Source organism: Chlamydotis macqueenii, chromosome 5 (genome assembly GCF_036417535.1).
Source record: "Chlamydotis macqueenii isolate bChlMac1 chromosome 5, bChlMac1.mat, whole genome shotgun sequence".
Classification (NCBI taxonomy): Eukaryota; Metazoa; Chordata; class Aves; order Otidiformes; family Otididae; genus Chlamydotis; species Chlamydotis macqueenii.
The window spans coordinates 40,332,648-40,359,865 of record NC_141560.1 but is presented as its reverse complement, the minus strand read 5'-3'; the positions used below and the strand labels follow the sequence as shown (position 1 = coordinate 40,359,865).

The following is a 27,218-nucleotide window of genomic DNA, read 5'->3' as shown; positions in this document are numbered from 1 at the left end:
AGCTGTCTCAACTTGTCCTCGTAGGAGAAGTGCTCCAGCCCTCTTAATCATCTTCATGGCCTCCTCTGGACCCTCTCAAACTGGTCCATGCCCTTCTTATGTTGGGGGCTCCAGAACTGTCCCTTTGCTATGTGCTCTTGCATTCCTTGTAGTTGCCCAGTTGTCCTCTTTAGTTTTGGAATTTACATATTGAATTGTATTGCTTATTGTCTAATTTATAAATCTCATTAAAGTAACTTGTTATTTATAATCAGTTTATAAATACAACTTGCATGCCATTATGTTCTTCCAGATCAGACAGACTGGTACTCAGAAAGCACAGGTAATGTGACTTTTATTTTATGTCTTAAATGCACTTCTAGTTTGAAATAATAGTAGCTGTAGAAGAGTTTACCAGCATGTTGATGCTGAAGTGCCTTTAAATTAGGCATGTGATATTTTTGACTGTGAAAGCTTGAGATACTTGAATAACCTTTGGAAACTATGTTAAGTATTTTTAAGAAGTTAACGTGACAAATCTGCTGGTTTCTGAAATGCTGCACAGCCTTACACATTAAACACTACAAATCCCTACCTCTTAAGGCATAAATTGATGTTAGCAATGAACAATAACCATTCCTATTGAATGTTAACTCAGAAGCAAGCAAAGGTACATTTAAAAAATCTTGCAGCATTTAAGATCACAGGAAAAAAGCTTGAAGACAACAAATTATAGAAGAATGGTGATTTTAACAGAAAGTGTGAGACTTGCCTCAAATATATTCCTATGCATTTTTTGTGATAACTAAAAGGAATGTAATACAATCTTGTTTGTTTGAATAGCCTTGCAAACAAGAAGTTTTAAATGAATCTTCTTACTCAGTTTTAAAACCCTCCTTTATTTGACCAAGGTCAAATTCTTAAATTGTTTAATAAACTTCAAATTGTTTTAAAGATATGACAGTGTTTAGAGCCATAAAAGTGGTTTGGATGTCCTCACAGAAATTTCTTTTAAATGTAATTTAGATGTTGGAAATAAAAAAGTTTTCATGGGGTTATACTTTTTAATTCTGAGTGGTTTTGTTTTTTAAAATTAAGGGATTTCCATTGTCATGAATAGAAACTGCATTTTTTTGCAGGACTTGAAGAAAAGGTGCAGTGTACACCTGTGCTGTGTGTTTATAAAACTTTGTGCTATCAACACTTGATTTGATTGGTGGGGTTTTTGTTTGTTTTTCGGGTGGGTTTTTTTTGTGTTTTTTTTTGTTTTTTTTTAAACTTTAAATTTATTTACTAATGCTGAATTCTTGGAAAAGTAGGAATTGCATATCAGAGCGAACAATCAAAAACCTAACAGTACATATGTGAAGCTGTGGAGGGGCTAGGAGAGATAGTGAGATTAAGCCTCATCAAGGGAAATTTAGGATAGGCATTAACAACAACTCAGCAAAACTCCCTTTCTAACAGTGAGGCATGTAAGCCACAGAACGGAAGGTCTACCCTGTTGATCTCTAGTTACAGAAATGTCACAATACTTCGAGGCTGACTTTTCAAACATAGATGTGGAAGTAGATCCTGCCTCGAGGCAAGTGCTGTCCTACATAACCTCCTGAGTTCCTTCTCAGCCTCATTTTAGGGATTTGTGATGATATGAGGAATACAGTGTTTGAGTGTCCTGCATTGAGCTTTGCTACTTCATCTTCAGTAGTCCGAACTGGAAATGTTTGTTATTCCCTCAGTATTGTTTCTGTTCACACTGATAATACATTAAGAGAATCAGTAAGTGAAATGCACGGTGTGCCTCTTAGGTGGATGTGCTCTTTGTGAAGAGACACGGAGAGCTACTGATATAGATGCTGGGGTTTTTTGTTTTGTTTGGTTTGGGTTTTTTTAAGTTAGATTCTTTTGACCAATGCTATTGAGAGACATTTAGCAGTCAAACTGTTACAGCTCCTGGTTTGCCAGGTTGATGGGACATTTTCTTTTCTGGTGACTTAGGGAAGTGGAAGAAGTTGGTCCCTAAGGACATGTGTAGCATCATAACTAGCCTGTAGCTTTGACTAAAACAGAATTAAGCTTAGTCTATTTGTTGATGCTTAATTATAGAGTTTTTGTTTTCAGTGCTTCTGCAGCTCTGTCTAAGCAAACATCTATTTCAAACTGATAAAAAAGCAGAGAGAGAGGAGAGGAATAAAATACTGAACATTGGGATGTAAACCTTACAGAAGTCAGTGGAAAAGTAGCTTAACTTTAAGATGTATCCAAACTTTCTGGATTTAAGCTTTATGTCTAGTTGCAAGACAGCATTTCACTGTGAAACTAGAGCTCAGGCTTTTAATTCTTGAGCAGTACCAATTCCAGAAGCGTAACTACACATGCAGATGAGATGCCAAGTAGTCAGTTTTACTGTTACAAATAATACGCTAGTTCTAGAAAAAGCAGTACTTGCACAGAGGAAGAAAGAGGAATGTTACTACCTCCAGGAAAAATACCAAGGAAATGGTGGTGTGCTTCTCTCTATGGCAGCTAGTTCCCTACCGTGGGACACCTTGGCTGAGACTTACAGTAAGCTCATTTCCTGCGTCCATCTAGTTTCAAATGTAATCTGAAGAACCTAATCTGTTATTGCAAATAAACCAGTGCATGAGAACATCTGCTGATAGAGAGGGAATGATTTGTGTGATTTGTGTAGCTGTGTCTGCTTGGAAGAGAGACTGTAATAGCGTGTCACCAGGCTTGAACAACAAAACTGGCTTGAGTGAGTTGTCCAGGTGGAAGGAGTTCTGGTAAAGGATCTTTCTTTTTGCCAGCTGTTACTGTTGAACTTTGAAATTTTGAAAAGTGAGTCAGCCAAGTATTTGTGAAAGAAAAGAAAACAAAGAAAGATCAGGGTAGTATTTCTTGTACTAGTACACAGATGGTAGATCTGTTTTGTTTCTGAGCTGATACATCATCCCTTGATGTTTTCTTAGGAGCTATTTTGATAGCATATATTTGGGGGAAGGCAGTAGGACAGCTGCACCAAAAACACTTGATACGGTAACTTGAATTGTTCATTTCTAGATGAAATTGGAAAAAGTTTAAAATGTTGAAAAAGAATAAAGTTTCTCAAGCGCTTTTCAAGTTCTAAAGATGTTTTGCTACATGCCAGTTTAACTTGTTCCTATGTTGATTGCTTTCTGTTTGCCTTGAGATTGATGCCAAACACCACCATCTGTGGAAGAGAACGTGAAGCCCAGAGGTGAACAGGGGAAGTGTTGGGTTTTGTTTTTTTTTTTTTTTTTAATTACTTGCTGTAACATAATCTCTTCTTTTTTTTTCCTGAAAATATTAATATAAGTAACACTTCTGTTTAAAAATGTTTGTGCTAAAGGGTTCTCCAGCAGCCCCAGAAAGTATTTTATTTGGATTAGAGCTTTTATTTTATGTTATTTTGTACATGGACTCTGCCCATAAGGATTTTAGCTTTCTGTAAAAGTATTGGTCGTTAATTCTAGTATAGCAATCTTACAAAACGTCTTATGGCTGAGAACTGCTGATGTCATGACTATCATTCAGTGGTTGCTATGGAAATTAAGTAGGAATGCATTCAATATTAATACTGCATTCCTACTATGTACACTTCCATGATGGAAAAGTACTCACTTCCTCCAGGAATGGTGGCTGCGGTGATCTTTCTGACAAGGAGTGCTCTTTGCAAATATGTCCAGAGTACCCCCTTTTCCTTACTGTTTTGCAACATCATTGGCCACCATGGTATGGATTATGCAGTCCACATTGATTTTTGTGCAGCCGCTAATGATGCGTCCCAGTCCTTGCGTGTGTTTGTGGTTATGTGCCACGATGGATTTGCGTGAGATTTTACTTACACAGGACAAGTCACTGCCCAGGAACTTCACAGTACGTTTCTTCTCCTTTAGTTTGAAAGGGAACTTCCTTTGAGAAATCCTGAAAGGTTGTATATACAATATGGGATTTGTGTATCTGCTTTTTAAAGTGGTTTCCATGCAATCTCTTTCCTGTGTCAGGACAACAGAGTTTGGTGATGGTTTATTTTTGTTAAGTCCTGAATTCTGGTGTTTAACGTCCATTTCAGGCTGTAGGGAGCAGACCGTGTCTTAATCTAACTAGTAGCTGTATTTTCTTCATCTATTAAATGTTGAAGCTTCATTCATAAAATGCTGCTGCACTAATAAGTTGAGCTAATATTTCAAATCTAGGGTTAGGTATTGATATGATTACAGTTTAACACAGCTTTCTGATTGTACAGTTGAAAGTTAGTTTTACAAAAAATGAAAATATATTCGTATCTTTAAGGAATTAACACACCACCACCCTACTCCAGAAAAAAAAACAGGAAGAATTTTGGAACTGCCTGTAAAATGTACAAGGCCACTGATACTGATAGCGATGAGCTTCTGGCTTTTGCAAAAACATTGCAATGGGAAGAACTTTTTTTTTTTTTTTAATGAAGGGCTTAAAGTGTAAACTGTAAGTGCAAACAAAGCACCTTTTATCCTCTATATCATAAAGAAGTATTGTGTAGCAGTGTATAAAATTATTTTATAATTCAGAATTGATTGGTGCTCAATGAGGTCTGTGAATTGTACCCTTTTGGTGTGGGTAGATGCACTTGATATGTGCAATAACGTCCCCATTCACTGGAGTGGAAGCAGTATTGAAAACTGCAGTTAAATTTGCTGTCTCCAGCAACAGTGGCATGACTGATTGCTGAAGGTTGGAGCGTGGGACTTGAATAGCGCTTTGGCAACACAGGGGAAAGTGGTTGTCTGGTTGTCTGTTTTGGAGTGTGACATGAGGCAATATTTACCCTGCTCTGTTTCTCCCTCTTCCCAGCAAAAGGCAGGTTGCCAAGTGCAGGGACTGCATGGTTTGGATCTTCAGTTGGAAACATTTTGCCTCCACTGGGATAAATGAGATGTGCAGATAGCTCAGGAAATCCCAAACTTGTCCTCCATTTGTACGATACTTTACCTAATAGTCATGCAAACTAGAAAACTCCTTCCATGCATATATCTATTTTTTTTCCTATCCTCTATAAACCTCACCTTTTTTCCTGTCTATATCCCTTCCTTTTTAAAGAGAAGTAGACAAACAAGTTACTAAACCCAAAACTTTCCCATGACAAATATGGACAGCCACAGAACTTCTACATCTCTGTAACTTTGCGGAGTCGTGGCAGAACCGAAGATCCGTCTACAATAGCTGTTTGCATAAATATGTACTTCCAGACACATAGTAAATGCACCTTTGGTTGTTACTATTTGTGTATTTTTAGAATTAAAATTTTCTAGTTAGTGTGTGTTCTGGAGAAATGAAGATCTTGCTCAAGTGTTCAGCCAGCTCAGCTGAGGGAGTGCAGTTGCTGTTTTGACAGCTCCGGCATTCAATTATAAGGCTCCAGCCTCACAGAGCTCATTTTGAAAAAGCTCTAAGTGTCAGATCTCTTTTATTTACCTTGTAGTTCCTATTCATTTTATTTTTCAAGCTGTTCTTCAGCTGTGAGGGCTGGTTTAAAAGAAACTCTTGCAGAAGTGTTCCATCCAGATTTACTGATTTTTAAAATGCCACATCCTGAGATTTAATGTTAAATCCCTCTGTCACTTAAGATCTTTTCAGTCTTTCAGCAGTTTAATGATGTGTAGGGTGATTTGTAGAGTCTCCTCTTCTGGAGCATCTTGCTTTGCATGAAAAAAACCCTCAGCTTTCAAATTTCTGTTAAATCTTTAAAACAGTCTGAGTTTGTTGATTTAGTTGAATCTATTATGTTGTTCTGATAGAGTGCTCCAATGTGGTGCTGAAGAGTGAAATGCCTTTTTGTCCATCTAGTTAAGTGTGGTATCCTAATTAATGAAACAAGAACTGTGAGATTTTAGGTAACTCATGACAGAATGTTCTGTGATGGAGTGGGACTTCTCAACAGATTATCAAACCTAGGTTTACCACTGCTTTAAGTGTCACGAGTATTGGTTCTGATACTTTCAAATAATTTCTTCACTCTCTAGCTAGTCTAGAATAGAAATGCAGGATTGCATACAATTCTTAGGATGCCGAGTAAATTGGGGTAAGTTTCTTTGACCTATACCTCGTACCACAAAACTTCAGAAAGCTTTTATTTAGTAGTTTTCATGGTTTTCTTCAAGAGTTAAGTACTCTGAATAAGGATATGAATGTTTCTGAGTGAACATTTCCTTCCCCTGTCAAAAAGAACTATGATTGGAAAAGGCAAGGAAAAACTGGAAAGCTTAGTTTAATTGTTTGGTTTTGGTGTTTTTTTTGGTTGGTTGGTTTTTGGGGTTTTTTGTGGGTTTTTTTTTTTTTTTTTTGTTTTCCCCCAGAATGTAAAAATAAACTATCCACAGTACCCCAAGCACTACACTCCGGTATATTTCTTGAAATTGCTTCCTCTACGGGCTGATATTATTCTGGGTTATTAATTTAAAAGCTTTGAAGCTTGCAGTTTCTGTTCGCTGTTTTTGTGAGAATGATGAATGTTTCAGTGTGGTGAATGAAGATAAGCGATTCTGGCTTACAATTTTTAAAAAAGTGGGGGGTGGAAGAAGGATGTTTTCTGTTTACAACATTGAAATTTCTTGTATTTGGACATGAACATCCAAATGTATTTAGTTATCTTACTATGTAGTGTAATTCAGTTTCTGATACTAAAATATAAATTATTCAAAAATAATTTGTTCAGTCATCTTTATATTAACTTAAGGTTTTTGTGCTATGCTAGTAAAAAAAGTGACTAAAGCTCATGCTGAATAAGCAGAAAAATACAGTTCTACTTTTCAGTTTTATTTTTTTCCCTCAAGTAAGGGAAGTCTGTCTTTCCCTCAGAATTTCTACATGTATTACGCGTTTTTACTAATGCTGGTACCCTGTATAAATACAAAGTCAAACATCCAAATACAAGACTCGAAAGAAGGCTAGCCAAGTGATGTTAATGTCTGTCATCTCGGCTGTGCTGTGATGAATTCAGAGATTAGATTTTTAAACCCGGGTTGTTTAAGGAGCTACTATTGAGCTTTTCTCCCCTACTCTTTCCTGCAGTACCTGGGACATGTTGAAGTCGATGAATCCAGAGGAATGCACATCTGTGAAGATGCTGTGAAGAGACTGAAATCTGTATGTATATTTGTTTCATGAAAAAGTTGGCTTTGGGGCTGGGAGCTTTACTAGAAGAGGTCCGTTCGGCAGCAGTGCCCCAGCTAAAGACTGAACTTTTGACCCATGTTAGGAGAACAGTTGGCTGGTTTGAGAGCACTGCTGCGGTTAGGGGGACGTGCTAATCTGATGATGAGAGGGAGAGAGTTACAACTGTTCTTTCTACTTGCAGAAACTATTAGCAAAACAAATGTGTAAAAATCCTCTCTGACCTTTCAGACGAAGTTGGTACCCACATGGGACTTCAGCCATTGTTTTTTAACAGTTCTTTCTCCCTCTCTCTCTTTTCCTCTCCCTCTCTCTCCCCCTCTGTTGCCTGCCACTTTAATAGTGACTTAATTCACTGTTATTATACAAAGTATTACTTCATTTAGACTGCTTTTTTTTAATGCACTGCAGCATCGTAGTCCTGCATGAAATAATCTGGCTTGCATCTGCTCAAAGTGGCCTGAAGACTGCCTAATTCTGATATGTTATGAAGTGGGCTGCTCTTAGTTTGGCTTCTGTGAACGTTTGCTTCTGTAAATGGCACTCGTTCAAAGCTCTTTGAATTTCTGTGGCTCATTTGAAGAGGTCTTGTCATCTCTTTCCTGCAGTAGTAATATCACAAAATCCTGCGGAAATGGCAGACTCTAGAAAGGCAGTGATCTATCAAGGAACTGAGGCTAAAACAGCATTGAAGAGAACAGGAGAAAGGACATTAAAATTTGAAGTTTGAATGGAGATAGAGAACTTTGATCTTTTTCATCACTTCTCTTATATGTCTTAGCTATATACATTCTTCACTGATGCCTTTAGTGTAAGGCAGTGTGTGTCTCTGCAGTATCTTTGCAGCTTAACCAAATTACTGGAAGTACATGAAACACTTCTACTGCACCTTTGCTAACTTAAGATATCTGGTACTGGACATCACTTTTTTTTTTCCCCTCACCAAATGTGAGAGCTCCAAAGGCTTCCAATAAACCTATTCTTCCCTTTTTCCTAGCACAGAACAGAGGATTATAGGTTATCTTTTCTGCCTTCTGTTGTGCTATAAAGTTTCTGAATTGGTTTAGTGTTCTGATTAAAATCAAGTCTTTTCATTCTTTTCTCTCTCAGCTAATGTATAGCAACCTGTTAAAGCTACATCCCATCTGTTCCTATTCAGTCCAACGGTGATTGGTGATTGATTTTTACTAAAAAGGGCCACACAAAATATAAATGAGTTTCTTTATTATGTAGAATAAAGTTATTAATTTACATTGCTAAAAGTGCGCGTACTGACCACATGATGAATTGCATCTGGTTTTGTCCCCTCCTGGTTTTTGTTCTATCAGAATACTTTTTATTAGCACACTGAGGACCACTGCAGTATCTACTTGATGCAGTTTCTCTCATTCTCTTCCCTGGGAAGCTATGCTATGAAGTAGTTGTTCTCTAGGTTTTTTTCTATAAACTTCAAGCCCACAAGCCAATTAAGTGTAGTTAAGCTATAAATAATGATACACTAAAAGCATAGCACCCATTTTCTTCTGGAGTCTGGATAATTCCAGGACTGTGATGTCAAATTTGAATATCTGCCTTTTACAGTGCATTTGCTGGAAGTAAATAATTTCATTTCCCTATTCTGTGCTATGTCATAATTCCAAATTCTAGATGGCATCACTTTACCCATTCTCATAAATGAAACATTTTTCTTCAGATAATTTTGATTTCTTCTGCTATTTGAAGTTTTTGATGTCTATATATAAAATTGGACACAGGCACACATCTCTTATATTTGCATTGTCTCCTTTGTCAGTGTTGGAAGTTGAGAGGCAGAGGTGGAATTCTCATTGGGCTCCAAGAGGAAGATTCAGATTACCAAAACTACTTTGTGTACTTTAGTTGCTAGACTCCATCAGATTCAAGGCTTATTTGGAGCTGCTCACTGCAATTCAAGCCGTGCCCCTCACCCCCACCATGTAGGTTTTAAACTGGGGACATTTCTTTAGGACTGTACTATTACTGAAAGGTCTTTCCTGTACAATATGCTCTCTTAATTAGCAAAAGCCAAACCACTGGATGATGTTTCAGCATGCAAGGAATGTGATAAGAAAACAGTTCGCTCTTTTGGTAGTCTCTTTCTTTCACAGTGCTTTGTTATTTTTGATGGACTTCCTCTTGGTCTTGAAAGAATTACAAGTTTGAGCTGCAGTGCTCAAACTGGAAAAACTAGGTAAAGGGAAATTGGACGTCACTTTTCATGAGGTTAAATGACGTCGAAATGTATGTGGCCTATTTTAATCTTTATTGTTTTCTTTGCAGGTGACATGTAGGTTTTATAAATCCAGTCAATGAAAACTAGAAAAAAAAATGTTTAAGTACTTGTAGCTTCTAAAAATTAAGTTCTGTCTTTACTTATTTTAATAGATTTTTTTTTTTTTCTTTTCTTCTTTTAACTCCTGTTCTCCAGCAGTTGGCAAGTCATTTGGGGAACTGAAATCTGTTCTTTTCTAGGGTTGATGATTGGCTTTTAAAACATTTTGGGATGCTTTATGGGGTTTTGTAAAGAAGAATATAGAACCGTGTTAATCTCAGGTTTAGGAATAGCTTAATTTCTGCTCTGCTTTTTGAAAAAGATGCAAACGAATCTGTCTGTCTGTGGGAAATAAGCTTTTAGGGGTTTTTTAAATTACATGTTTGTTTAATGTAGCGTAATTGTTTTTGACATTGCATCTTGCAGAACTTGAAACGAGATGATGGTGAGCGTTTTATTCAGGCATTGTTTGATTGACAACTGAGTAAAAGAAGCCACTTTTAGCTAGAGAATCCCTCATCCACAGTGTATTCGGTTGTTACAGTTTTCTAGCTCTGCAACTGCACACCAACAATACTACAGTGTGCAATTCATAATATTGTTTAGAATGAATGAAGACAAACTTGAGTTATATCCCTATTTTCTGTCTGATGACATGGCACTGCAGTCTCATTAATAGATCAGAAACCCATGTATTCGGCAATCAGTCTGTTATTAACATGGGTTTGTATTACCAACAGAGCTTGCATTTTTCCCTTAGTGGGGATATATTACTAACTGTGTATATATTTGATATTTGGTAGGATCCTTGAATTTGGGCCCTAAGGCCTAAACGGTTTCTTCAGAACAATTTCACTGAATTTAAAATACTTAGTGCAAACTGGAAAATAACTTTGTAAGGGCCTGTAAGTGTGTTTGACTTGAGTATGGGAACATCATGTAAAGACGAAAGTATACTCTCTCATGTCATGTTTTGATTTTAAATCAGCTTTAGCCTGTAGTATTGGTTTCTTACTTGCCACTTTTTGTTTTAAATGATGCATTTGTTTTAATATATGTTCTTGTTTTAGCAGGTAAAGAGACATAATTTAATATTTTAAAACATGCATTAGTTATATCTAAACTACATTAACTTAGTGTTATTTACAACTCATTTTGCATGTTGCTTTTTCCATTAACCTTGTCTAGTTTATTAAAAAAAATAATCTTGTTTAACAAGCCTTTTTGCTGAGAGCAAAATTAACTATCACCTAAAAATGAGGTAGCTTCTGGTGAATCTCTTTTAGCTTTTGCTATCTTTAAAAAGCTGTTATTTAGTGTAATGCAATAGTCATTGCTCAACTTGGCAGCAGCATCCAACCCCTTCTCATTATGTACACAACACTGTGATTAATCCATTAGTTCCTCTCCTCGTGTTCAGCGTATCCTGTCCAAATACATAACCGTTCCTGCCTCTAAAAATTGTTAAGCTTTTCAGCTGACTGAACTTAGAGATGTTCTTTATACAGTGTCTGAGTTGACATAAATGTTACAGCTATTTGGTAAAAAGCTCTGTGGAAGGAGGCTGGGCAGAGACACACACAGCAAGAGAAATCAGGAAATAAAGTTGAGATTGACACTCCCTTCTTTGTGTTTCCTGGCTTTTGTTGGCTTGCGTCAGAACCATAGCTTTGTTTTAAATATAACCTCCTTTATCAATCAGTTCCTGAGACACTGCCTCAGGATATTTGCAATAATATTTTTAATATAGTATCGTTATCAGCCATCAAGAGGTTGGAATTGCACAGTGTTAATTTGGGGTCAGAGGCTGTCACAAAGACATTCTCTGTCTCATCTGCAATTCTTCACTTCCTCCCTGTTTCTGCTATACCAGAGATTCCTTACAAGTGAAACAATTTGGAAGGATAGCGGGAACAGCAATATGCTTCATGCCAGCTTCCCTCACATGCGGAGCCGTGTGTGGCTGCGCTTGCAGAGCGCCAGGCCAGCTGAAGCGTTCTCTCTGGAGATCCGTTCAGATCTTGCGGTTTTCTTTTCACGGTCTGGTAACAAAATAAAGCCAGTAAGCTAAACTGCATGCAGATATGCTTAAAATTGTGTGCTGCCTTTTTCTTAATATGAATTAGGCAATCCGTATAATTGCTTCCAGGCTGAAAAAATTTAGGAAGTTTTACTTCAGCTCTTGGTGTCTTTGCACTTGCCTAACTGCCTGTCTCTGTCTGAGTTAACTTTAAAGGGATCTTGGTCAGCTTATCAATTCAAAGTTGCAGAATGAATATCTATTTCTATAAATATATTGTATAAAGTCTTGGAAGGCTTTAGAGAGAGTGATAAAGGAAGGGATTTCGTTTGTGTTTTAGTTGTGCCACGACGTAAGATGAAATTCCTCCCTCTTCAGAGAAGACTGCATAAGGTGTGAAGTGTAAGAGTAGCATGTAAACCAAAGCCACAAATAACTGGAATAAAATGAAACAGTGTTTAACCCTGCTTTATAGCAGCCATATGTGCTTCTCCAGCTTCCAAAGCATTTGCTTTGGGAAAGAGTGATCGATACAGAGCAAACTTGACTGTAGTGCTGGAATTAGAACTTTGCATTTCACAAGAGCCCATACAGTGTTTTAATTGTTTAACCACCATGTCTGCTGCCAAGTTTTGTTTAAACCTAACTAAAAGGGACTAAACAAGGGAGAGTGAAAATAAAGTAACCACTTTGCATGAAATTGGGGCTGAGGTTCTCTTCTTTCCACCAATTTCAGGGCAGTAGCTTATTAGAATTGTGTGCGTGCCCTTTGGTCTGCATTTTCATGGGATTATTTTCACATTTGCCTGTCGCACCTTCTCATGGATAACTCTAAAAACCCCTTCCTTTCCCTCCAAACCCTATTCTTGTGTGTGCTTGTTGGTTTGAAACCCTGGGACATTTTAGCTACCTACAGTAATAGCGCTCGACTTGTCCCCCCTGTTCCTCCAGGAAAGGAAGTTCTTCAAAGGCTTCTTTGGAAAAGTAAGTTTAATGCCTCGTTTGTGCTTGCACTATAAGGAGTTACATCCCTGGTATAGCACTGCCATAAAATCAGGGTGTTGAGAGTCCCCTAATCCATTTCAGAATATTTACTTCTAAAACAGACTTGGAAATATGTTAATCAAACAAAGAATATAATTTAAAAAAACCTGAAACAGAAACCTAAATCCGTATGGACTGTATTGGAAATCCAGTGTTCTGAAGTGATTTGGTCTTCCTGAAAAAAATGTGAATTTTCCTTTTAAACCCTTAAACTTGTGGCAGCCTACATCACCTGGGCAAATACCTACAGAGCAATTGGGGTCTGTGCCATGCAAGAGCTTCATGATCGGCTGCCTGGCACCATGAGTTGACCCCCGAATGTCAGTGTTGGGAGAAAACAGTGTGCCTACGCATGCTGTCTCTTAAACCTTTCTTTTTTAAGCACAGTCCTAATTCAAAGGTATATGAAGATGAAACTAGGCATTTACCTACTATGTTTTCTAATTGCAACTGAAATGTATAAAAAAATTCACTGTTCCTATCGTTGCTCTTGTTTTCATGAGGACAGTGTCTTGAACGAGAAGGGAAGTAGCTTTTTGTCCGTATTAAGAATGCGCTGTACTGATGGCTGGGGGGTTTTATTCTTCCTGTCTGCATCTCCGCAAGGCAGTGTGTATAGGCCTCTGAAGGAGCTCTCTCTCTTCACCTCTTGTCTGTTCCTTACCTCTGTGTTTCAAGTTCCTGTAAAACATTTTAGTTTAGTCTTCATATGGAGTTAATCCAAGATACAACTTCTGAAGTATCTTGTTATAGAATTAATCTTGGCTTAAATAGAAACTAACACACCTGTGACCTCCATACGTGCAGAAGTCTTTTGGAGCACATTATTCTCTGGTCACGATTTTGTTTGGGGTTTGCTTGGGAAATTAAATAAGGTTTTTTCAGCTGCCCTTTTTTCACCTTTCACTCGGATAGTGATACATGTCCCACAGGGACAGCTGTTCCCCCAATTCGGGTTTCTTCCTCTGATCTGGAAAAGAACACATCTAAAGTGCGGTGATAGTGAAGAGGCTCTTTCATGCTTTGGGGCTTTTTTAGCCAAAACACCAAAGGTGGGAGGTAAATCAGATTAATCAGATTGTTCCTATGTGCAAACAAAATGTAAGAGCTGGAATCTACAGAGACAAGTCAAAACAGGCTGCTTGCTTTACAAACTAAAATGCTAAATACTACTTACAACTTGTTTAAAATAAACCAACAGAAAAACCTCCACCTCAACCTGATCATATATGTTAGTTTTTTTTCTGCTTGTTAGTATTAACTTACGTTAGGATACATAAGAAGGCAAAGATGTAAAAGGACAGATATTTGCATAGCACTTAATTTAAAAAGACAGACATATTTTTATCTATTAAATATGCCAGCTTCCCCATTATATTTTATTTGCTTTTTAATGAAGTCCAGTACCTTACCACAGCCCTGTAGATTTGCTTTGTCTTTTTTTTTGTCTCTTTTATAGTATTTTGCCAAAGAGGGAGCTACTTCTACTTCAACATGTGGTGTTTCATTAATTAGCACTGAAACCGCTTAAATCCTTAGTATTCAGATACCTCCACAATATCAATATGGCAGTGCCTTTATTACAGCTTTGGCCTGCAACAGTAGACCAAATCTAGTGGAAAACGGCAAAAAAAAGGGGACAGCTGTTGTCTTGTTAATAATTAAGAGATGCTAATAACTAATAATCTTTTGACTGTCTCATCTATAATTTCTCTGCAGATGCCTTACGTTGGGCTTAATAGAATATTACAAACTGCAGAGCTGCTTAAAACACACTAGCAGCTTTTAAAAAGTAAGTCTAGACAGGTTTGCTACTTTCCCTTTCCATATTTTTCTCCTCCTAAAAGGTACATCTGACGGATTTGTGTCCAGAAATGTTCAAGTGTTTAGTATTGAAAATACTTTCTTTTCAACTTCAAATAAAAATGAGATGTCTTGTTGAGGTTAGGCTTCTGCAGTTTTATTTTGTGTAGCATATGCAACATAACTGAATCAACTGCCTTTTTAGGCAGCTCTTCATGTCTTAGAACTAAAGCTTTTCTGTTCTATTGAATACTAGTACAGATTTGGTAATATTTCTCATGTTTTGCTTCCACTGAGTGCACATATTTCTCATCAAACAATGTATTATACAGAGTCTGAAATGAAAAATTTTCTTTATATATAGCTCAGACTCCAGATACATCTTACAGCTGTTTGTAAGTCTTAGGACAGAATAAAATAGGAAGGAAAAACTAGAAACAACTTACAAATATTTGAAAAATGCATTATTGGGCAACTTTAATTCTGCTCTGGCATCCTTAAAACTTTAATTTCCACCTTACAATATAGCTGCTACTTATCTCCGTGTTTGTAGAATCATGGAATGGTTTGGGTTGCAAGGCACCTTGAAGACCATCTAGTTCCAATGGGCAGGGACACCTTCCACTAGACCAGGTCCCTCAAAGCTCTGTCCAGCCTGGCCCTGAACACTTCCAGGGATGGGGCATCCACAGGTTCTCTGGGCAACCTGTTCCATGCCTCACCACCCTCACAGTAAAGAATTCCATCCTTATGTTTAATCTAAATCTACCCTAGTTCAGTTTAAAGCCATTATCTCTTGACCTGTCACTACATGGCCCTTGTCAAAAGTCCCTCCCTAGTTTTCTTGTAAGCCCCCTTTAGATACTGGAAGGCTGCTATGAGGTCTCCCCAGAGCGTCCTCTTCTCCAGGCTGAGCAGCCCCAACTCTCTCAGCCTGTCCTCACAGGAGAGGTGCTCCAGCCCTCTGATCATCTTCACAGCCTCCTCTGGACTCTCTAACTTCATATCAGTTCCTATCACTTCTAACAGTTAAATTGTCATGACCCATGCTGTGCATTTCTGATTTAGTCTCCTTTTTTTGGGGCGGGGGGGGGGGTGGGAGCAGGGACCTGGAGGTGGATGCCTGTCTCTAGGTCATTGGCAGCTTGTTGAGAGGTTTCCCTCATGCCCAACTTGCAGTGGTCCTGCTTTGTCTTTGGGCTTCGTTGTATGTTGGGATGGATGCCTCATCCATCCTCCTGGAGACCTCTGAGGACTCTGAAATTAGTCCAGATAACAAATCTTGTATTGGAGCAGATTACTGACCTGCTAAGAAGTGCTGAGTGGGAAGGTTTCTATCAGGGCTGACTCGGCACTGACAAATCAGGCTCCCGGGAGTCGGTGCCACATGTGGCTCTCTTCCAGCAGTGCTGTCATCCAAAAGCTCTCGAATATGAAGACACACTGCTGATATGGATGTCTAGATAACTCCCTTGGTAGCAACAGTGGATATGTTCCAGTGGATATTGGCCATTTACTTTAAATACTTTTGTTTGGAGTCACCTGTACCTTTCAGTGTTCATTACACAAGCTGCCGCCCTGCACTGGAGTTCGCTTCCCGTGCAGTATCTTGCATCCGGTCTGATCTTTGTCCAGTGTGTGCTGGGAGTGCACATGCTCAAATCTGCTTTGTAATCTCAATATGCTTAGCAATATCCTGCATGTAATGGAGTATACTTTGATTTGTATATCCAATATAAACTGATTTGGAGAGGTATGTTCCTTTATACATCACTAGTAGGCACAGATAAGCTGAGGATTCGGTAGATGGGAAAGTGATTATGTTGCCCAACAGCAGTAGCTGTGGGTTTGGAATATAGAGTGTAAGGACTTAACCCTTCTGAGCCCTGCATCCACCGTAAATCTGGAAAGAGGAACTGTGAGGTAAAAGTGTGTTTGGATTTTCTCTCAGTGTAGCAAACATAAGTTTGGTTATCTTGCGTGAGGAACCTTATGGGTCCAGTGGGAGAGGAGGACCTAGCCCCTTAGCCTTTTCGTTTTATTCTGAGAAACATGAAGTTCCATGTCTTAGCTATTTCTAAATCCTCATTTGGTAAAATCACAGGTGAGGGGTAGCTCTGCTGAAAAGCAGTACTGCTTTAAGAAGTACCCAGCTCAGTTAAACTTGACTTTAATACAGACTTCAGGAACTGTTCACTATTTCTGCAGAAACAAGGTTTTTATTGTTTGCTGAGGAAAGACGTGTCTCTTCCTAATGCTGGTAATCCAAAACAAACTTACCTGCAGGCATTGACTTCTCTTGATTGTTTGTATTTGCTTGAGTAAAGATTCTAAGGCTGTTAATGGCTTATAAAAAACTAGTACACCTTTAAAAACAGTTTGAGACAGGCTGCTATGAACCGTTTGTTTTGGGGATTAATAAGGAATTTTAGGCTATGGAAGCTAGCTGAGCACTGAAAGCATAGATTGTATTTTGTGAGTACTAATATTTACTGCCGTTTAAGACCAAAAATTAGAATGACTTTGAAATGCGCAATATATTTTTAACACACGTGATGGTAAATTTAAGTACGTATTCCTTTGTGAATTATATTATTTCCATTAGACATTCCAGAATCTGACAGTTTTGCATTAAACCCTCTCTAGGGTACCTAGCAGGCTGGATGGACAGTTAGAAACTTGCTTCTGCAGGCACTTCTCTGTTGCTTGCTTTCATGCTGTGCTTATTTTCTTTTCTCTTTTAATCACTCTTTCGTAGAAGTCAGTGCCATTCTCTTTTCTCACCAAGCTTTTTGAAAATGCTCGGGGTGTCGTTGCTGCTTCCGAAATTAGGACAGAGAGTTCCTCCCCCAAAACCAAATGGAAGTTCTGGCAGGCCCATTTTCTTCACACTTGCTGCTTTCTCTGAGAATGGAACCACTGTGATTTAACAGGAGACTTTTCACTCCTGGATATTTCATCCTTAGAGTGTTAAAATCAATGTTGCAGGCTTGAAGCACGTGGTAGCTTATGCCAGAATGTGTCCTTGCTCCATGACTGAATATAAATTATATACATCTACAATAAACAATTAAAAAATAATTAATTGCAATTCTTGCATGAAGCCACTAGCTGATACCTCTTCATCTTTTTTGTTGTTGTTTCTCTCTTCACTCCCTGCAGTGGTCTGTGGTGGGTGCCATTAGCGGCCACAAACTGTGTAAACCCAGTGCTTCAAAAAACGTTATGGGGAGAATATTTTATTAGCTGGCTTAAAGTATGGGGCTTGTGAATTAAAGTAACACATTAAAAAAATATTTTTCTAATAGTAGTTCTCTGTAACAACCAGTACAATATGTTGACGTCTTGTGCCTGTTTTCTGTTCAATGAATTAGTTTCAGAAGAATATTGTGCCGAGTGTTTATACTGTTTTCTGTAACTTTCCCTTAAAAAGTAAACAGTCTAGAAAGAATCTGTAGTTTAAATGGCTCCTGAAGCCTTCCTGTGTTTCCCACTTTTACTTACCCTCAGCTTGTGACAGCTGAAAGTTCCCACAGCCAGATCTTGGATAAAAGCCAGGCGGCTCCTCCGCCGCGTCAGGCTGCCTCACACCATTGCTTTTTAAAGATGCACACCAAATGGTTCAGAAATCGTATTTTTCTACCTCTCTTCCAAGATGTGACATTTGGTTCTTAATAAATTAGTGAAACATGTTTGAGTGATTGATCTTCGCATGAAGCTCCTGAGACAGTAACTGCTGATTTTGGGGTGCTTTTAACACTGGTTTAAGGTGATGCCATGATTCTGCCATGCGACAGAATCCCATTGGGGCAGAGGGTAGGGCTGGTGGAAATACCAGGTAAGAATTTTCCTGTGTTTAAACTTGTGCTAAAGAAGCTACCTGTGGTGTAACTCCTTATGAATTAGTGTCTTCTGACTCTTTAGTGGAATTCTTCACCCACTTGGTCAGTCTTGAATTCTTTACTGTCAGTGGATGTACACCTTCTTTTTGCTTCCACCTGTCCTCTCCCCATCCCCACGATGTGCTGTTTCTGAAATACTGGCTTTTGCTTGGTTCTCTGAATGTTTTGCAACTTGGATTGAGTATCTGGCTTTGGGCACCCTACTGACCATGGACTTCATCTACACTTAATGTTATGGTTCTCGGAAAGGGGAAGCGGGTGGCAGTCTGATGCTGTTGGCATAAAACTGTTTTTCTTGTTGTTTTTTTTTTTCTTTTTCTGAAAGTCTGGGAAGAAAGCTGTTAAAGCAGTCCTGTGGGTCTCGGCGGATGGACTCAGAGTTGTAGATGAGAAAACAAAGGTTAGATTTCCCTGGACAAAAGTTTTAAATCACTCTGTAATAATGTATGTGCTGTAACTTTAAACGGACACCAATCTTTATGTTAATGCAAATATTGGTCTTTGAAAGGAAGGCTGAGGTGTATAATTAGTTTAATTTCTTGCTTTGTAAACATGTGTGTACCTGCTAATTTTTTTCCCCGGTTAATTCCACATTACTCTCAAGACACGTTTTGTAAAATGTGGCAGGTAGCACAAGCCTGAAATATTTTTTTTTTTGTTGCATTTACTAGAAGAACCGTTTTTCTCCTGTTAAGTTTTGTTGATATTGAACTTGGAGAGTTTGACTTCGTTCTGCACCACTGCAGAAGGCTGCAATAGTAATACATGAGCAAACTCATGTTAATCAATATTATTTTCAGTGCATCCAAATCCTGGAATGAACAAAAGCTAGCTTCCCAAAAGGCAATGAAGAGAGTAAATGAGGTAGAAGGGTTGTGCCTTCAGACTCAAGCAAAAGAGTAACTGAGTATCAAAGTCGATAATTTCTAGTTCTGATAATCTAAGCTGTTGGTCTGAAGTGGACGGCTAATGTATTTGTGGCATCCTTCTAGATTGTGTCACGGTTTTGTTTGGGGTTTTTTTTGTTTTTGGTTTTTTTTTTTTTTTTAAATTGTGAAATAGCACAGTATGTACCACCTAGGTGCCTTTGTGCAAGTAACAGCAATTTTTGGTTTTATCTAGATATGGGCAATTAGAAATAAGAGCTTTAGGCTTGCCTCTGTACGTGTACTAGTATTTTTAAAGATGGCATGGCTATCAGAACAATTTTACTCTCATTAGTCTGAAATGAATTCGTTCTGTATTCATGTCATTTAACCCTTACTTTGTCAACCTAAAAGATGATTTCAGCAAGCCAATGCTGATGATTTCAGCAAGCAGATAGAGATAATTCCTATCCCTCTGCAGTACGACTGCCTGTTGGATACCTGCTCTGTGGCTAGACTTCTCCAGGGCTGCTGTTACGGTGTGGCTCATCAGCACCAAAGCTGCTGTCTCCGAAGAACTCAGTTTTAATACAGGCATCCTGGTATAGGTGCATTCAGTCTACTGATTGCCTCATTTAAAAATAGTAGTACATGTATTATTTTTAGAAATGTTACTGTATATATCTAATCTTTTAAAAGTGCATTTTAATAAGTTGTGCGAACCCTGGAGGTAATCAGAAGTATAGGACTTAAAAAGAGGATATACTGTTGCCTCCCGGTGGTTGAATACGTTAGCGCAGGTGCCAAGTACTAACCACCAACCAAAAGAAACAATTTTGAAAAAAATATTGAAAAAATAATTTTTAATGAAGATGTCATAGTTCTTAAGCTATACTATCTCCTTTTTAGAAACACTTCTCCCATCAATCTGTGGGAACAAATCAAGGGTGTTTGATACTGGCAGTGCTGCTGGTGCTCTTCCGTTTCATCCCTGCTTAGCTCACTGGCAGATCAGCTTTTGCTTTTTTTGTAGCAGCTGCTAGACCTTTTCACACTTGCAGATCTCTCCCATAAGTTTGTGTTGCGTTTTGACCTCAGTAGAGATTTTTTGATTGTAAGACTACCGGAGCTGCTGTAAAAAGAAAATAAAACAAAAATGTGAGCTTCATAGTCTAGAGGAGAGATCTGAGGAATTGTTTGGGTTCCTGAATTCTTAGGGAGTGCCTTGGCACACTTCTACCAAAGGTGGCTGGTGGAAAATGTCATCTGTTGGTTTTGTTTCATACTGGGAATAGATTCTGAATGGTAGAATTCATTGCCAGATAACTATAGCCACATCAGGTTATCCTTTTGTTTTAGTATAACTTGTCTTCTTGCAGTTAACACTGAAAATTACTCAGTCAAGTGTTTATCCATATTTCCTCACATTTCTTTTCTTGGGGTGGGGTGCATTTTTTCCCTCTAGGATCTTATAGTTGATCAGACAATAGAGAAGGTTTCTTTCTGCGCACCAGACAGGAACTTTGACCGGGCATTCTCCTACATCTGTCGAGATGGCACAACGAGACGCTGGATATGCCACTGCTTTATGGCTGTAAAGGACACGGTAAGTTTAATATGGTGTGTGTCCAACTCTTCCAGCTTCCAGCTGGAAATTATGCTTGGAAAAATTAACTACCTGGAATACTGCAATGTGTTTTGACTTCAGCTAAAATATTACTTAGTCCTTGAAAATTGTTTTAGTTCTAATTCTTTATATCTGAATTATTTGCCACCTCTTTGTGGTGTCATCTTGTGGAGAGAAATGGTGCCCAGCATGTGTATAAAAGGAATGCAGTCAGCCACAGATATCTCTAGCAGAAGGGAACTACTCTTCTAAAAATAGACAGAAGATACTCTCATCTGAAAATGTATACAGCCAAAAACTGAAACAGCAATGACAGTTTTTCCAGGATAAAATCATACTGAGTAAATATGGACTGGCTATGAATGCAGCCTCTTGTATGCGAATGTTATCTGGAATGGAAAGTCATCTGATTGTTAAGGGATGGAGCTAAACTGCTTTAAATTAGCATCTTGTTTGCTTCTAAGTGATAGAGGTTTTTCCAGTAGAAGATTTGAAAGTTACCTCTACCAGTCTCTTGCTGTGTAGACTTAAGTTACTTAACTCCCTGATCTGGCCTTTTCCTCTCTCTGCTTTTTGTTGAATCCCGCCTGTACTATACAAAGCGCTTGATACCTCATGCAAATTCATTGCGTGAACTCCACATAGCTGCATGTTCAGAGCAATTGTACTTGACGATTTATCATTTTTCTCTAAAGAGAAACAATGAAGTTAGAAATTCCCGGTTAAACCTATGTTAGAGCTGGAGCACTTCCATTTTCCTCTGTGAATAACAGGTCAATTCACTTACTGATTATAATAGATGAGTTGGACTACTGGTAATAATAGCGCCTCTGACTCAACTGTAGCTGCTGTATCAGCTGGGTTGCTGGATTTCCTTCGACTTGAATTTCCTTTCCTTATTGCAATTATCGGATAGTGGATCATTTTGGCCTCACTGGTTAATAATGGAAGTGCTTTTCAGAAGGCACTCTTAATATTAACTTGTGCATTTGGTCAGGGCCATTAAGAGGTGTACGTAGTCACCACTGTACTTATAATTTTCACGCTTGCACACAAGGGTAGTGTCTCCCTGAGCCCTCTGTAAACTTTCTGCATCTGAGAATAGCACTTAGGTGTCCTTCAGGACTTACATTTGCTTAAGGAACCTTTGTGGCTTCACAAGGGTTTCTTTACGTACAAATATATCCAGAGGCAAGGGATCAGTGCAGGCACGTTATCGCCCTAGCACCTTAGTAGCAGTTGAACTAAACAGATTATCCGACAATCTCTTTCATTTCTGGGTGGCCTTGAATGCTACTTGTGCATTAGTAGTTGGGACTCTTTATATACCAGGTTTAATTTTAGAGCCATACAAAAGGTGGCCAATTACAGTAGTTCTTTTTAATGCCTTAATTAGATTCCTCTTGTAAAGGCAGGTTATCACTTCACAATGCTTGAAGCACATGTATATTTCTGTTCCAGTTACTGTGTGATGCAATGTTGTCTTGTACAGGGGGAAAGGTTGAGTCATGCCGTGGGCTGTGCATTTGCAGCATGCCTGGAGCGAAAGCAGAAGCGAGAGAAGGAGTGTGGAGTGACTGCCACCTTTGATGCCAGCAGAACCACATTCACTAGAGAGGGGTCATTCAGGGTCACTACAGCTACTGAACAAGCAGAGAGAGAGGAAATTATGAGACAGATGCCGGATGCAAAAGGTATGGGGTACAACTTAATCATCCATAGCGAGCAAAACCAGCACTGAGGTGAACTGGACCCTGTGCCAGGATTGGGGCTTAATGTCTTGCAGCATACCCTCTCTTGAACCTTATTCTGAACAAATCATGTTCCCAAACACTTGTCACTTCACAAGATGACCAATGCTCCCAGATTCACTTGTAGAACACTTTCCTACATCTCGTCTAGAAAAGGTACAAGTGGCTTCATCTGTGAAAGCTGCTCCTGCTTTGTTTTGTCAGCCTGCTTTATGGCAGAGAACACCGTAGGTACCATGCTAAAAGGCCTTATTAGAAAAATGTTATATAACAAGTTTGCCAGATGTGAAGTAATCCTTTTTGTAGTCTAAAGCTTAAGGTAGATGAACAGAAAATATGCATTTTTCTTAGAAAATAATAGATTTTTATTTTTAAGGCAGGTTACAAACTGTATGTATAGACTTACATTCCATGAGGGAAGAACAAATCAATCACAATGTGCTTCCTAAAAAAAAAAAAAAAACAGACCAAAACAACAAACCCCTCCCCATAAAACACGTAACTGTTGCACTGTTAATTACAATCCAAACTGGTAACTAACTGATTTGAGAGGAATTGGGTTTTGCTTAGTCACTTGTAATGCCATTTAAAGTGTTCTGAAATTCAAGTGAAAGTAGAACTTCTTACACAAGTTTTATTGCAAGTAGTGGAGTTCTACAGCTAATAAAAGAAAAGTATTATAAATATTGTTCATAGCCCTCTTTACAGTGGAGCTGAACTTTTGTTTCAGAGGGTTCTACAGCAAGTTTTATGCTGCCACTCGATTGCAAAACTTTAATCTTCATTTTCATCATCCGTCTGCTTGTTCCCATACGTTAGTTTCAGAATGTGCCAAATGAAGCTTAAACACAAGGCCTTTGTTACTTGAGGGCATGAGTCAAAGTCTTGACTCAATGAAGGTGTGTGAAATCCTTTCCAAGAAAGACTGATTGGAAAAGTTTCACTTGAAAGAGCAGCTGCAACTCATGGGTACTGAAGCTTGCAAGACAACATAATTAGTTCCTCCTACCATTCCAGCTCCTCAGGAATCTCTAGTGTGACTTCTCTTTACCAGACTTCTAGTTGTTCTGTTGATGAGTCGACAAAAAAGACATTGTTTTTCCAAAAATGTTTGGAAAGCAATACAGGTAGAATAAGAGTTCACACCAGGATAGTGAGATTTCCTCTTTTCCTGCTGTGTTGCTGAGCTATGTTTATTGTCCCCAAAGCCAGTTCAGTTATGACATGAGTGAGACAGAGTTTTCCTAGAGATGGAAAAATCCCCATTGCTATTCTAATCATAAGTGTCATGATTTAAACTAGGCTTAATCCTACATTTCTACCATTAGGCCTGGCTGACAGAAGCATTGTGGCGCTATGCGGAACCCTGCAAAATAAAGCAGCTGACTTTTAAGTTGGAGCAGCTTCCAGTGCAACTGACTAGTGATTGGGTGGTAACATTACAGCTAAATTCAGTTAAAGAAGTGACACAGGAGCTCACTGTAAATTTGCCTGATGTGGGCAAGGCCTGTCAGCGCGGAGGCTGGATCTACCTTGCAGCACCCTTCCATCTCTCTGTAATGTGTTTCCTAGAGGAGCTGGGGAGCTGCAGCCTGAGCACTGAATGCGGCCTAACCTGTGAAGCGCTGCTGCTGCCGTTGGCCTGCTGAAGCTTTTGCAGTGTGTTTGGCTACTGCTGCTGATTCTGCAGGGCTAGGAGGGTGGCTTTTCAAAGAAGTTCCTAGAGCTGGGTCCTGTTCCCTGCTGCTGCTGAGCTATGCTGCCCCAAGTCACTCAGTACAGTTTGTGGTAATATTTTGGCCATAGGCAAAAATGTGTGATGCAAAGTAAAGGTCTCAAACACACAATATGCTATTCAGTCTTAATCTTAAATGAACTGCAAGTATTTCTAGAACTGGAGTCTCGGGAATAGCTAGGAAGAATACGTGTATAGGGCCATCATTTCTGTGAAGTGGCTAGCCTTAGTAAGCTTTGCTTCGGAGACCGGATGTACGTAAAGTGACATGGTGAAGGTACACAGAAATGGTTTTTCTGCTGTGGTATTAGAGACCTGTTTGGAAGAATACTAGTTACGCAAATTCCTGCCATTTCTCTTTTTAAAACAAATGGAAGTAGGGGCAGGCAATTGAACGCTACTTTGCTGTACTCTTCTAACCTCAGCCTATTTCCTTCAGCAGTTGAAACAGAAGTGAAAACAGTAGCACCAGGTGCTGCACCAAACAATACTGCCCCCTCTTCTGGCTCACCAACCTCTCCTACTCCTGAAGTTGCTGCCTCTCTGGATAAAGAAATGAGCAATCCCCACGCTATTCCACGGAGGCATGCCCCTATAGAACAGCTTGCCAGGCAAGGGTCTTTCAGAGGCTTCCCTGCCCTTAGCCAAAAGATGTCTCCTTTTAAACGCCAGTTGTCTTTGCGAATAAATGAGCTGCCTTCAACAGTGCAAAGGAAGACCGATTTCCCCATGAAAAACTCAGGTAAAGCCAAGTGGTTTCACTGAAACATCACCTTAAATTGTCTCTTCCTCCTTTCCTTCTCTGTGTGTTCAAATAACTCCTTATTTTCTAGTAAATCTTTCTTCCTACCTCAGGCGGATCATTTCTCATGAACAAACATCACCACCTCAGAAAACTTCTGCATTGGGAATAGGCAAGAATTTCAAATGCAGTATTCACATGCAGAAGACAAAACAGTTCTAATCACTATCTGAAATACTGGAGCACAGCTTGAAGTGCTCCAGGAATGGATGTTGGTGAGTTAGTAGGTGCTGGCTCTTCCCTCTGAGTCACTGAACCAGTTCCTCCACTTAATGCCAGGGCATCTTGAGAGACAAATCCCTTCAAGGCCTTAGCCACTTGTCATGGGATCATGTGATGCTTTTCTGCAGTCTGTGCTTCTGCCTGTCTGAATTCTTCTTTCTGAGAGCAATGAAATGGCTTTTCACCTTGCATGAAAAGAAATGTTACTGTTTAGGTGGCACAGCTGGCTGCATCGGTAGTGCGTGGTACAGTTCTCACATGATGGTGGTGGGGTTTTCTAGAGTCATCCCAACATAAACACCTGAGATGCTCAGTACCTTGCACAATGTCCTAGAATCCCCTTAGCTAGGTTGTCCTGCAGGCCAGCTGTATTCTCACTTGGCAACAGAGCCAGTTCTGGGGTTCTAAGCTTTAAAGTAAAAATAACCGTAGCAAAGGCAAACAACAACAATACATAGTCTGACTTCTCTTATAATCCTTATTTGGTGACCTGTGCTTTAAGACCAGCACTGAGTTGATCAGTTTTACAGTAATAGTGCACTGCTCACTAGTGATACTCGCTGAGCACACTACAATCTGAGTTTTTCATGATTCAGAACATTTCTGATGCATGTTCCCATGTACGCTGCTGCCAGTGCTGCTTACTGTCACACCACATGCGCTGTATTGGAATATCCCTCAAATAATCCATTTTTGGGCATGCCTCCCCCTGAATTGTAGATATGATGCATGTTGTGTCCAGACCTCTTACGTTTTTTATACTATTTGTGCTTAATTATGCCTGCTCATGTCAGTTCTGTGCTATGAAGGACTGATGATCAGTACTTTTGAAAAGCAGTGCAATTAGTAATAATGCGAACATCTGGTAAGTCAGCAGTTTTACTCCAGATGTTACTTTATCCACATTATGCTGATACTTGGTTTAAAACTGAGTGTCCATTTTATTTGAGCATTTAGCTTCTGCTTTTCATAATTCTACCACAGGAGCTAGGGATTTCAGTTACCGCTGAACTGGAGCAATCAACATTCGAACTCTGGACTTAACTTGCCACCGCGCATTGCTGTCAGCATGTTTAAACTTCATCTAGTTACTGTGGAAGTGTGTTGTTGGAACACTTAAATCTATCATAAGTATTTTCATTTCACAGAGTGCCAAATCTCAGTGCCAAATCCTTGATATGTTTAGGACTTCAGTACTCAAAGATTTAGTTCTCTACTAAAGCTATAGAAAACCCTTTTATTTTCTGAAATGAGCATCCTCTTGCGTTAACACAGAGAAGCAGTAATAACTGACTTCAAATCCAGAACACTGATCTCCTTACCCTCTTGACTTAGCCACAGGATACACAAATGGGGTGTTCTATTTCAGGTCAGGTCTTCAAGACTAATTTTTAAAAAAGCTGTCATGCAAATCAGTAGCAAGAACATCTAGGACATAAGGGAACTAATTATTTAAATTTCACATTGTTATTTGTATGTTGTTTCTGTATCCTTTAAACTACCAATTTAATGAATTTTGTTTACGTTTTAGTCCCTGAGGTAGAAGGGGAAACGGACAGCATTAGTGCCCTGTGCTCTCAGATCACCAGTGCTTTCAGCACACCATCAGAAGATCCTTTCTCTTCAGCCCCCATGACAAAACCAGTGACAGTAGTCGCACCGCAGTCTCCTGCCTTTCAAGGTTTGTGATTTCTTTGCGTGCCGTGGTCATGCCGGATAAGGCTTGAATGCACGTAATGTTACTTGCCAGTAACACATGGTCTTAATTTCTTGTGCAAGTCCTGCTATCAGTATTTTTGGAGGAATGCATCCTGCTTTATTCATCTTGTCTGTTTAGTTTTTCTGTGTGTTTGTTTTTAACAAAAAGTTCATGCGCCTGTCACACAATAGTTACCTTTAAAAGGGACTGACTTTGAGATAATGGCTATTTTAACATTCTGCCTCCTGAGCTGCAAAAACCTTACCAACTGTGTGTCATACGAACCAAATCCCACAAGGGAA

The 27,218-nt window shown here is 39.1% G+C and overlaps 1 protein-coding gene across 15 annotated transcripts in view; it reads left to right on the top strand.

Annotated features, from left to right (window-relative positions):
- Positions 1-27,218, top strand: part of NUMB (NUMB endocytic adaptor protein) — a 97,788-nt gene that overhangs the window by 66,195 nt on the left and 4,375 nt on the right. For 5 of the 15 annotated variants that reach the window (XM_086749913.1, XM_086749915.1, XM_086749914.1 and 2 more), the window contains exons 3-9: positions 7,054-7,128; positions 12,372-12,449; positions 18,540-18,614; positions 20,546-20,686; positions 22,200-22,401; positions 24,633-24,935; positions 26,749-26,898. In XM_086749913.1, the coding sequence (XP_086606039.1) occupies positions 7,054-7,128; positions 12,372-12,449; positions 18,540-18,614; positions 20,546-20,686; positions 22,200-22,401; positions 24,633-24,935; positions 26,749-26,898 (1,024 nt within the window). The remainder of the gene's footprint in view (positions 1-7,053; positions 7,129-12,371; positions 12,450-18,539; positions 18,615-20,545; positions 20,687-22,199; positions 22,402-24,632; positions 24,936-26,748; positions 26,899-27,218) is intronic. The other 10 variants (XM_010116404.2, XM_010116402.2, XM_086749921.1 and 7 more) reach the window with 6 other exon arrangements.